Below are 13,345 nucleotides of genomic sequence, written 5' to 3' on the forward strand. Positions count from 1 at the left end.
TGTCTGGAACTCTCTTCTCCCTCTCCAGCACTCTCTCTTTCACTTCTTCAAGTCTCTGCTCAAATGCCACCTTATTAGCAGACAGGTTTTCCCTAATGACCCATGTAAAATATCAATCCCCACCTCCTCTTACTCACCCTATTATTTTCCATAGTACTTAACACAATCTGACCTCAGTTTATGTTTATTTTCTGGCTTCCTCCACTAGAATGTATTTAAGATCTGTGAGGCCAGAGATCATTGTTTTGTTCACTGTTATCTCTCCAAAACCTAGAACTGTGCCGGGAACCTAACAGATGCTAAATAGACATTTGAAGGATGAATAAACTAATTGACAGGCAGAAGTTCAGTATGCTGGCTATGATCCAGTATGGAGGCCTTAAAGGGTGTTGATTGCCCATTTAGGGTCTCCCCTTATTTTTCCTGGACTGATTTTTTGATTACAGTATAACCAAGAAGAAGATATACATGCCTTTCAACCCTAGGGGACCAGAAGAATGAATGTGAGTTGGTGAGCTCCACCCTCAGAGATAAGAAAGAGTAGAAAGCCGAAGTTATCATTTCCAATGATACAAGAAGTCAACACCAGGGACCAGAGGCCACGTCTTTAGGACTTTGCAAGATTTTAAGTCTCTTTATTTTTAAAAAATCATTTCTTTCTCCCCGTTTGATTGTGGTGATAAGCAATAAAAGTCTTAACATGGAAGAAAATGATGTCATTTTCTTTGGAGAATTCAAGAGTGGGTGGAACTTGGGAGATCACATCTAACTCTATTATTAGTCTTAAGAGAGAAAAAGTCCAAGAGATACAGTATGTGGAGTCCCGGGGCCTGGGGGCAGGTTTTAATGGCCTGTGGGGCACTGATCCCGCTATTCATTTGTGTTTATAACTCATCAAGTATACACTTATCCTTGAATATTGCTACTCGGGCACTGTGAAAATAGATATTGTTTCTGTCCTTTGGAACTTATAATCATAATTCTATGACAACAAGTTGGTACTGCCTCTGGCTGGACACCAAAGTTGAAAATTAACTGCCAACACTGACCTAGAGAATCCATTATATGGATAATGCCTTCTTAGAACCACGTCTTTCATAAATTAACTCCAACTAGTGGACTGGTGTTTTTAATTGCCTTTGACTGAGCTAGTAAGCTCTGGTGTCATGTGATAAGAAAAGAAAAGAAATAAAGAATAGGATCCCAGTTTTCAAGGGCTTATTTCTATCTTTTTGAAGAAATAAGATGTGTAAAAAAAAAAAAAACCAGCAAGAAACTAATAAAACACACCATATATAAAATTCTGTGAGTCTGGCTAATTTGATGGATCCAAGGAGTTTGTGAAAGTACCATTGCTGCTTCTTTTAGCCATTTGCTTCTGTCTTGTCTATATTCTCCAGTGTTATTTTTTTTCTTTAGAATTTCTGTGGCAACCAGCTCAGAGAAACTCAAAAACATTCTCCTAGTCAAGACTGTTGACAAAAGCAATATTTTCTAAATTATTTAGCTGATTCACTCACAATTAATAAAAATTTATTAACTCTAATTCTCTTTTTTAAAATAAAAATATATCTTTGAAGCAAATACATAAGCTTTTTTTTTTCCCTCAAAGAAACATCTCAAATTTCAAAACACTATAGTACAGAGTAATGCTTCCAAGATTAGGGAGGAGGTGGCAGACAGTTTTTAATACCACCCATTAGCTGTAGGACTGTTGACACATGTTAGATAGCTAGACTTCAGGGTTTTTTCCATCAGAATAATGGAAATAACAATTCCTGCCATACTAACTCACAAAGTGATTGTGTGAATCTAATGAGATCATATGCGTGACAGAACTTTGTAAAGAAAAAATATCATAAAAGGAACTTGAAAGGAAAAAAAAAAAACCTTTCCTTTTTCCTGTTTTTGCACTTATAATACAGAGTATTGATACCAAATGATCTCGACTACCCAGGAAAATACTTATCTGATGAGCTTTTTCCAAAAATATATTTTGTAATTACTATGATAGCTGTATTAAAATAAACATATGCAGGATTTCAATAATTATAAATCACAGCTCACAGCTCCAAAAATATTTTTTGGAATGTACACAACACAGATTGGCCAGTTTGAAATATTTCAACAATTAAAAGAAAATAGCATGACTCAGACCTGAAGAGGCATACATGATAAACGCTGTAGCACTTAAGCATGTAGTGTCAAGGAAAATTAGTCAAGGACAAACCGCCTACAAGCTGGAAGAAGACATTAGTTCTATGCAAAAGCTTTCAGGGCTGCATTTTCTGAACAACAGAGACCTCAAGGGCCCTTAGAAAGATCAGTCATGCACCACTAAAACAGGACACATCAGTTGGCTTTCAGAACTGGGAACAAAGTACCTGCAAGGTTAAGCGCCTCTTCTGTACAGTGTTCCAGTAAGCTCCATTTTGCTTTTACCTATATATAACCATGTGGTTTATTTTTTAAATCTATTGTTTTGTACTCTCTAGATTCAGTATTCCATCTTGGGCAACAATGAGCATTTTGTAATGGCATGAAATTTCAAAAGCAAAAGCCAAATGTCTCCTAAACCAGGTTCCCTTACCTATTGCCAAGGAAGACCAGTGCTTACCCATCTTATAAAGCCCAACCTGTTTTCCTACCCAGAGAAAAGAGACTCCACCAGCCTCTGTTAATATTATGATGAGTCAGCTCAGGAATTAGGAAAGTTTTGTGAAGGTTCAGCCTAGATCCGGGATCTTCCTTTCCTTTTGTTCCCTTTCTGATGCCAGGGGATGCACTATCCACAGGTGTGAAGCCTCAGGACCCTAACTGATCCTACTCAGCCCCTTCTCTTCAGAAAGTGATCACATGAGCCCGGTGGAAGTCACACTTCCGCAGAGGCCCTATTTCCCAACTCCTTCATCAGCCTTTTTTATTCCCCTTGGATTATCTAAAATCAATAATGATTCCTTTTGAAAGTCACACGGAACAAAGATGACCACGAACACTGTGATCTTAGTTGATCTACTCAAACACTGTGACCCTCTGTTTCTTTATCTGTAAAAAATGGCCACTCATTAAATCTCAGAGATAATATTTCAGAGACTTTATATGCAATAATAACATCCCCCCCCACCCCGTATGTACAGGGCTACATTGGCAACTTCACATTTTATGATACGTGAGCCTTACAATAATGCCTTCAGGTTGACAGGCTAGTTGTCCCAACCTCCATTTTCTAGATGTATATTTAAAACTTCTTCATCTCTAAGTCCCTTCCCAGTTTTGATATACTGCGTTACTGTTTAATAGAAGAAGAGAAACTGAGGCACAAAATGGTGAACTAGTTTCATAAGGACCCCCAAAACACTTCTCTCTGAGCCTAATACTACATAATTTGGTTTTCAGAGTAAACAGTGGAAATATTTTAAGAGTAAGGGGCAAGGTCATATTTCTTTTTTTCCTTCCAGTGTTGAATTGGTACAGTTGCAATGTAAACAAGCAAATAGCTAAGCCACGTTAAAAAGAAAAAATATGAAAAAACGATATATTCTTAAAAAGCCAAAGCTCAAAAGCAAAATGGCTTCTGTATTAAGCTTGTGCTATCATAGCAATTCAACATTTATTTTCACTTCAATTTATTACATTTCTCCCCTAAAATAGGAGTCAAATAATTTTAATTGCTTATTTTATGCAAAACATACAATATTTGCTTACATAATTTAACTATAATCTATCATGTGTTCCCCCAAATTTTGTTTTTATGTGCTATACACATGTATACACACATATAAACAAAAAGCAATATGTATATGTGTGTGTGTGCTCTCAGAATTACCTGTCATATGGCATCTATATGTATAGTATATGTTATAAACACACATACATACTGTGTGTGTATATATACATATTTGTTTTTCAAAGTCATTCTTATTTACTGAAATTACTCTGAACTTAACCCTGAAGAGAGTTCATGATGGCAAATATTGGAAATCCATTCATAAAAATATAATTTATTCATAAATTACAATGCTTAAGAGTGAAAATATTACAAATCCTTAAAAAAGCAAATGCTTATAGCATCCCTTGCATGCAATTACTTCTACTCTATTCTATATCCACAGAATGTAAATACAGGGTTAATATCATGAAATAGAAGTCAGTGATTGAATTGAATAATTACATCCATCCAAGAGATGTTCTTTTAGTGTGTGATAGCCTGCTTGATAATAATCCCTTCACAAACCTACCTAGATCTCAAGTGAATTTTGGGATTAAAACTTAATTAAAACTTGGTTAAGAAACTCCTTGAACTCTCTAGAGAAAAGGTCTAAAGTAAATGCAAAAAAATTATCATCAAAGTCAGTCAAAGCAACACTTCGTATTTTTCTCAGAACACAAACATCAAATTCATAGAATTGATTGGCCAAAAAGTTCACATATTACATTTACAATGGGTCACTTATACTATGTCTTAATTTATGAAATCATTATATATATTTGCTTCTTTGAGATGGTTTCTTAAAATATTAAGTCAAGAACTGATATTTATCTATATATATGTATATGTCAGTCTGATAATATATATATGGACTCACACACATTCAACATCTAAAATCTGTTGTATCTATGTTGAGCATACAAAATATTTCTTAATTTTCACACATTACTCTCAAGAAACAAGTACATATATCATTATTTTAAACATTAAAATAGTTGTAACAATAGTTCCATATCTAAAGTGGGAAACTGTTCAACTTCACAATGTTATTGTACTTCTTGTTTCCGTGGCAACTCCTTCTCTCCCCTGAGCTAGTAACCATGGACTCACTGCCTTAGAAAGGCTTGGACAGAGTGTAATCGAATGGTCTCGTTGTTCATTTAGAAGATTGAAGCCCAGTCTCCCAGATTCTTGACTTCTCCACTGTCAGCCCAGTAGTTAGTGTCAGAGCAGGAAGTAAAAGATGGGTCTCCTGGCCCCGTTCCAGCATTCTTTCAACTATCCTATACTGCCGGCCACTATTCTAAATCAACTGACACTAAAATAACACTTCACACACACACATGCACACACACGCAAACACACCCCATATACACACTGCATGTATAAACACCAACATGCCTAAGCCATTTGCTTCAATCATGCTATTTTAAGAGTCAAACTACACTTTTTATGATTTTCCAGCACTACAAATAAAAATATCATTGTCCTTTTGGCATGATAATGACAAGATGACTTGTTGGCTATGGATGTAGGACACAGAAATAATTGCTTAAAATGGGGGGAAAAATCAGTATTAAACTGATTTTGTCTTCTTAATGTCTCACAGTGCTTTACTAGATATTTTCATTCATTTTTACTGAAGGAGTTTACAATTATAAACAATAAAAATTAAAAGATAATAAAGAAAATATTTAGTAATATCTAGGTAACATATCATGGTTCCAATTTGCTCATCACTGTAACAATAATACAGAACACTGTTAGAAAAAGTAATTTTCCTATGTAATCACATTTTTATCTATAAATAACAGATTCTAGAGCCTACATCTGTGTTGTCCTACACAGTAGCCACCAGCCCCCTTGTTGGGCCCTTGAAATGTGGCTAGCCTGAACTGAGGTATGCTGTAAATGTAAAATACATAGCAGATTTCAAAGACTTTACCCCCCGAAAAAGAATGTAAAATAATCTCAATTTTATACTGATTATATATTGAAATGATAATATGTGTATAAATAAAAGTATTATTGAAATTAATGTGACCTGTTTCTTTTTACTTTTTTAACTTGGCTCTTAGAAAATTTTAAATTACAAATGTAGCTTGTATTTGAGGTTCACACTATATTTCTATTGTTCGTCCCTGGTCTAGACCATCCACATGCTGATCTTCCTGTCTGAAATATTTCATTTCCTCAAGTCCAGAACCTACTCTACATGATCAAAGGCTACCTTGTCCTTGAACCCTTTTCTGATCTCTCCCATCCAGAAGTGAGTCCTTGCCTCTAACCTCCATCGGCATCTTCCTTCTGGCCTTGCCCGTTCTATCCTTACACCACTACTAGGATGCAAGTTACTGGCAAATAAGTTCTATGTATGTTTTTATGTATGTCTGTGACTTGCAAAACAACCACATGGAACTTTAGAAAAGCATCAGTGAACTTTTACTAGACAAGTAAGCAAATAAACTTATATATACAGTCAATTTGTTCTCAGTTCACATTTGTTCAGATAAAGCTGTCTTAAAAGATCAGAATTTTCTAAAGTACCAGGTCTATGTCTAGTAAAAGGATACGTACCAGCTGACTCTCAGATACCGTAGAAGATGGTGAGGCGAGGTTTGCCTGCAAAATTATAAACATAGTGTTTATTTAGTGAAATTCATAATTTAGTAAGATAATATATCTATGTTTTTAAGTATTCTGAAGTTTTTTATTGCTAAAATAATACATGCCCCTTGTAGAATTTTGACAGGTATTAAGTAAAAGAAAAAATATCATTATGCCACCAAAAAATGATTTTTTTTCACATTTATGGTACATTGCCTTACAATATTTCTCCTACACATTTTTATTCAGCTCACATAATAGTAGATATGATGTTTTCTATGTTGCTTTTCCTTAGCATCTTAACACAAGTACTAGCGTAAGACATCAAAAATTCTTCAAGGTGATGTAATATGTCATGCTCTGTATACTCCATATTTTACTCAAACTTACCAACATTGTTAGCTATACTTATATTTATGTACAGCAAAATGAAACAAATAACAGATTTTTTCATTAAATTACTCATATTAGAAAATAAAGTTTTCATGATTTCATGAAAAAATTTTTTTAATTGTTTTAAATTAAAGAGGAGGCTAATATTGTTTCATCATCCTTGGTTCCTGAATTTCACTCCTTTCTTCTGGATTTAGTTTCCTTCTTGCTGAAGTAAATGCTCTGGTAGTTTTTTCAGAACTTCCTGTCTTGGGCTTTGTCTGAAAATGTTTTTATTTTGTTCTCATCCTGAATGAGAGTTTACTTGGACATAGAATTCTAAGGCAATAGTTATTATTTCCCAGCATTTTGAGGACTGCCCACTTGCTCTGACTTCTGTTACTGCTGTGAATGTAAACGTCATAACTTGGATCATCAGTCTCCACATTTGCTTAGCGTTTAAGATTTTTCTCCATGACATTCTGTAATTCCACTATGATGTGTCTGAGCATGGACTTCTTTATATGTATCCTTTTGGGGGGCTTGATGTAGTCCTTCATTCTGAGAATACATATCTTTCTTCATTTCTGGAAAATCCTCCAGGAATTACTTCAAATATTCCCTCTCTCCCATTATATCTAATCTCTTCTTTGGACCTTTGATTAAATATATGTTGGGTCTTCTGAATCCATCCTCCATTTCTATAAAATTCCCTGTCATATTTTTTGTCTCTTTATGCTGCATTCTGGATAGTTTCCACATATAAGCCTGACGGTTAACACATTTTTCTTCAACAGTATATTAATACATTTAATATGGCTATTGAATTTTATATTTTAATGACATTATTTTTAACTTCTAGAAGTTCAGTTTGGTTCTTTATCAAATTTTCTTTATGGTATCTGTAACTCCTTTTAACTATTTCAACATTTTATTATATTTATAAATTCATTCCAGATTTTTCTATAATCTTCCTTGGCTAAATCCCCTGTTTCTTGTATCTGTTGACTCTCCTTCATGCCTCTGCCCCATGATGTTCTTTACTCATTTGATAGTTTTTTAGTTTTGATTTTGAGCTCCTCTTCAGTCAGGGTAATTTCAGTGATGATTTCTGTAGGTATCTGAGAAACCCTGGGTTGGGAAACCATGCCTACAATACATTTCATGTTTGCCCTAATGGGGGCCCCAGGTACTTCACTGATTCTGGACCAGTTTCCGTTTTATTTCATCACCCTCATATGCCTGAACTTACAGGGTGGCAGGTGCCCACATCTTCAACTTTCACAGGTTTAGCACCCATTTTCTCATGGATGACTATATTACCACCCAAGAGTGTAGATTAAAGATGGTGGGAGGATTTATGTCTATTTCTATCACATGCTTCATGGCTGTGTGGCCTTCTAGGCTCCTGGACACACACAAGGGATTCATCCACAGCTCTGACTCGTTATATAGTGAAAGTTAAACTCTAAGCTCCTGGCTCCTGTCACCTGTGTTCTGACATACCTGTGTTCCCCCAGAGCTTAAGCTTCTTCTTAACTTTCCCACCTGGAGCTCCCTCTTCATTTCTGACACTCACAGTTCCTTCTTCTTTCTTGTAGATTGGGTTACATATATATATATTAATAGTTACGTTTTCTCAAGCTTTTCTGCCCTTAAATGAGAGACCAGGCTTCCACATCAGGGAAGTGGTCAACATACAGATGCGCAATCATAAATATACTTGGCTGACACATGATAAAGTTGTGTTCCTGTACTATCTCTATTCTTTTTGAAATTGCAAATATTTTCGGGGTTATGACAGATGTGTCAATATTGCTTTTACTCTCTGAGAAGTGAATGATAACTGAAAACTGAAAGCTGAGTAGTTCCTATGGTATCGCCAAGTACCGAAGAGTGTGAATCACCAAACATAACGACCAGGCTCCTGCTGTCCTTCTCATACTGTGTCCAACATGGTTTGTTTTTGATTTTTTGACTCATGACGTTCTTCACCAGGATGGTCACTGCTCACTGCCGTCCCTGCCTGCTCTACAGCAGCAGTATGTCCTGGCTAATTGCTCCCCACCTCTAATTGCTGTGGACCAGGTTACCGTGCACTGAGGTTCATGGTTATTCTGTGCTGCAGAAAATTACCCTTCAGAATGCCTATCCCAGTGATTTTTCAATTCACCTAGGGTTTCATTTTTAACCTCATAATGTAATATGAGTAATAATGATTTCTTCTAATGTCTTAGGATGTTTTCCTTTTGGTTAATTCTTCATTATTGCAGTAATGAGAGAATTCTCTATGAATTCCCTAAGTTAAATGACTTCTATGAAATATGCTGAACTGAATGTATCTTGACAGGAACAAAATATAGTTATATTTTTATCTCAATAATTATAGGAAAAAAGAAGTCACACACTAAAAATAAAGTATTTTCACAATTTAACTATATTACTAACATTTTTCAGTACTTTGTGCTAAATAATACCAAACTATCATAGGGAAAAAAGAGAAAGTGCTCAAGCAAACACATTAATTAAATTAGGGAAAAACACAAATATCTTTGTATCCAGTCTCCATAAGTCCCCAAAATTTCTTCACTGGGAATTATGACATAACAACAAGGTGATTTAGACATCCCCAGTACATTTTTATTTCATCTAATATAATGGACTTCATATCACTATTATAAGAAACTATTCCCAGAGAAAAAACAGAATTAAATTTGAACCTCAGGGTGGAGTTAATATTTATAAAGCTACTGCAGATCCTTTATCAAAGAAAAAGAATATTGGCTTATGTGTATCATCACAAATATAACCAGATTCTTTCAACTAACCCAGTTGTGTCAAACCCTTTGAGAAGCTTCTCTCTGCTTGCCCAATACACGTTAATGTTTATTAAATTCTGTAGCTATAGTTATGTCATCAATATTGCAGCAATGATTTTTGAAAAGTAAGGAAAGATTGTCTGGTGAGCTGAGATTGGAACGGTGAGTAGCAAGAGAAGGCTACTATATTTAAAAAACTGCCAATTGGTCAACTAAACTAAGGGACAGAAGCAACATGAGGTACCTAAAAATAAACTTGAAATTGGACTTGAACAACACTGATGTTTTTAGTCATTTGATCTATCCACGTTAATACTAACCATGAAGAACGTTACAGATGAGTATAAGAAAGACTCTTGTGTGAAACAAGATCCCATAACCTATATTCTACAGCCTTTGACATCATTTTAATTACAAAAGAAAAAAAGTGAGAGAAAGATAGAGTAGGAGCATTTTAACCAGCATATCACCATTAAAAAGCAAACAAAACTTTAAAACAAATAGAGCAGTCAAAAAAATGGGAAAGTCAAAATTTCGTATTTCAAAGAAAACCTATTAAAGTGGTAGGTTATATGCAAACTGAAAGAGATAAGACTAAGGAAAGAAATGAAGATTTGAGATCCACTGAAAAATAAATTTCTACACAAAGCCACCAATTAGGCCAAGGCCACTTTGGAGAAACCATTTTCCTCTTCCAAAGACCTCATGCCGGAGGTACATAAAGTATATCCAAGCTCCTCAGTCATTGTCTAGAGTTTCTTTTCCTTGCAATCTGCAGCTTTTCCCCATTCTCGACTTATGGGTGTCAGGCATCACACTAGCAGACACCCTTTTGGGAGACTGGGACAAAATCAAATTGTATCAGGTAAAAAGTATTGAACAGTTACTTTTGCCTTCACCCTATGCACTTCTACTTTGGGCAATATTTTCTTCCCTTTCAGCAGTCATGTCCCTCCTCCCTGAATATAACATCCAATTCAATAGGATTAAAATGTTTCTCTTTGACCTTTTCCCTGTTGGCTTTAATTGTCTTGAGTTTTCTTTTCTTAAGGCTCAAAGAACTCTAATTAGTGATAATGTGTTAATTGAATTATTTTAGTTCTCCCAGATAAGACTGATCTACAGATAAGCAAAAAGGCAAAACTTAGAATATCAACAGAGCCCCTAATAATCCCTGAGTTGCTGAGCTTGGCATTGAGGAAATATAAAATTATAAAATGATAAGACACTGTCTTACCCTTAAGCTAGAGAACGTTCCTGTTATTTGTACATAAGGCACTACTCAAAAGATTGAATCCAAAGGAAGATGGGGTACGTATATACAATGACCTATTACTCAGCCATAGAAAAGAATGAAATAATGCCATTGCAGCAACATGTATGGACCTAGAGATTATCATACCAAGCAAAGTAAGTCAGAAAGAGAAAGACAAATACCATATGATATCACTTATAAGTGGAATCTAAAATACGACACAAATGAACATATCTACGAAACAGAAACAGACACACAGACATAGAGAACAGACTTGCAGTTGCCAAGGGGGAGGAGAGGTGGGAAAGGAAAGGACTGGGAGTTGGGGATAAGCAGATGCAAACTACTCTATATAGAATGGATAAAAAACAAGGTCCTACTGCATAGCACAGGGAATTATTCAATATCCTGTGATAAACCAACATGGAAAATAATATGAAAAAGAATCTATATATGTATAACTGACTCACTTTTCTGTACAGCAGAAATGAACACAACATTGTAAATCAACTACACTTCAATAAAATTTTAAAAAGTTGAATCCAATGGTGAGCATGGTAGTCACCAAAGACAGAGAGATATATGTATGAGGTGTCATATTTTTCTTGCTTCATACTGTTTATTCTACTTGTAGACCTTACCCTATATGAATATCTCACTAAGAGCTATATTATGAGTTAGTGATATGTCCCCAAAAGGTCTAAATGTAAAAAGTAGAGTTGAAAGTATTTAAAAAGTTTGACTCAGTAATTTAGGGAATGATGATTCCACGTTGTTATGAACATAATTGGTAGGCAGAATAAAAGTGCATAGTGACCAGCGACAGTCATGGTTTGCATGTGCAAATAAGGAATAAAAAATCAGATCAAGGGAAGTGTGGCTGAAATATGGTGCCTTCATTTTTGGTGACATCTAAAATGATGATGAGAAGGACCAAAGCATAAAGGATGTCTCATTAAATCATTTCTCTTCTTCCTCATTTAGCTCAGCCTATATAATTACCTTCCTTTCCCTCCTCATCCCCTCTCACACATGCATACCTTGGAAACATTTCTGAACAGTGGGAAAAAAAAAAAAGGAAAGAAAGACAGAAAGAAGAATGATCAGTAGAGTGGAATTTCTTGCTTAAATTCTTCACAACTCATCAAATCTCTGGTCACAACCTATAGAAGCAGATTTGGATCCATGTCTGGATTTAAGTAGATTGGATTTGTCACCTCTTACTCTTAAGATCTATGGCTGCATTAGGGCACATCGCCTCTGAAACACTCCAGCCTAGCAACGTTTCCAAGCATAGCAACAAGGGGACTGTGTGAGGTGGCTTAATTGGAGAAGATGACCTTTATTTGAACATCTGTATATATAGAGGGAAATATTCTTAATAAAGTTTGACACATTTTTAATATTCTGTGATATTTTGAAAGCAATATGCTTCCACTGTAATGATATTTTTCTGTCCCTCAAGCTCATTAAAATGAGATTTTTACCTCTATGCTATATCATATTCAATAAAGCTGTCTTTGTTATTTCTCTGGCACTTAAAAGTAACTTCTTAAATGTAGAGAGTTTATTAAATAAGTTGTTATCAATAGAATGTGACTCCAAATTACAGTTTTTTTGATAAATTAGTAATAGGTCCAAATACTTGCCCTATTTTCTGAGGTTGCTCTTTATTAAGAAAGCATACTGTGGTTTTGAATTATGTGAGTGAAATGAATTTATACTGGTAGTAGTTAATGAAAAATAATAAACGTTTACAAAGGCAAGTGTAATGCAAAGGAAAAAAAAATAACATTCCCCTCCAAAGATGATAGAGTGAAAACAGAATGAAAGAGAAATTTAATTAGAAAATTCATTCCATTACATAGAGGGAAAGAAACTCTTTAAAAATGAGTGCCATGAGAAACAATCACTTGTAGATTAACTGATAAATTATGAGTTAATTTACATGTAAGCAAATAATTTAAAACATTAGGAATATACTAAATATTATCATCTTAGAAGTTGTCACCAAATATGAAATTATTCATTCAAAGTTTAGGCTGGAGTTTACTGGGGATGAAGAATTAATTTAGACCCAGAATATGAATACTAATGGATAAAATATTTAAGGAAGACAAGTTATTTCCAGCCCTTGTTGGTACACGCAAAAAATAACAACAGGGGCTTTGACATGAGGAAGACCTGGGATGGACTTTGCTTTCTCTGTGACTTTGTTTCCTCCTCCATAAAGTGGAGATTTGAAATAATCATACCCACTTCATAGGACTGGTATAAGGTTAAATGAGATAGTTAAAGCTGATTTGCAAGGTAAGAACTCAAAACACTAGTTATTATGATTGTTGAATTTTGCATCTGTTAAAAACAATCAAGTGAAATATGAATGATAAATTAATCAATCCCACAGGTTACCTGTGGAGATCAGGACCACTCAACGTGTTTGTTCGCCTTGTTTAAATTCTATGACACTTAAGAGAACCTCAATTAAATTACTTTAAACTGCAATTCAAGTACACGATGAATTGAAGAAAAACCTGGACTTTAATTAGTTTAAGTTGAAGGTCCTTTACTGTATCTGGCTCA

At 34.9% G+C, this 13,345-nt stretch overlaps 1 protein-coding gene across 26 annotated transcripts in view; it reads right to left on the minus strand.

Annotated features, from left to right (window-relative positions):
- The window catches only part of MLIP (muscular LMNA interacting protein), a 283,518-nt gene that overhangs the window by 75,280 nt on the left and 194,893 nt on the right, over positions 1 to 13,345 (minus strand). For all 26 annotated transcript variants that reach the window (XM_082347126.1, XM_082347127.1, XM_082347120.1 and 23 more), the window contains one exon: positions 6,287 to 6,331. In XM_082347126.1, the coding sequence (XP_082203252.1) occupies positions 6,287 to 6,331 (45 nt within the window). The remainder of the gene's footprint in view (positions 1 to 6,286; positions 6,332 to 13,345) is intronic.

This window comes from Balaenoptera borealis (genome assembly GCF_965194805.1).
Source record: "Balaenoptera borealis genome assembly, chromosome: 12".
Classification (NCBI taxonomy): Eukaryota; Metazoa; Chordata; class Mammalia; order Artiodactyla; family Balaenopteridae; genus Balaenoptera; species Balaenoptera borealis.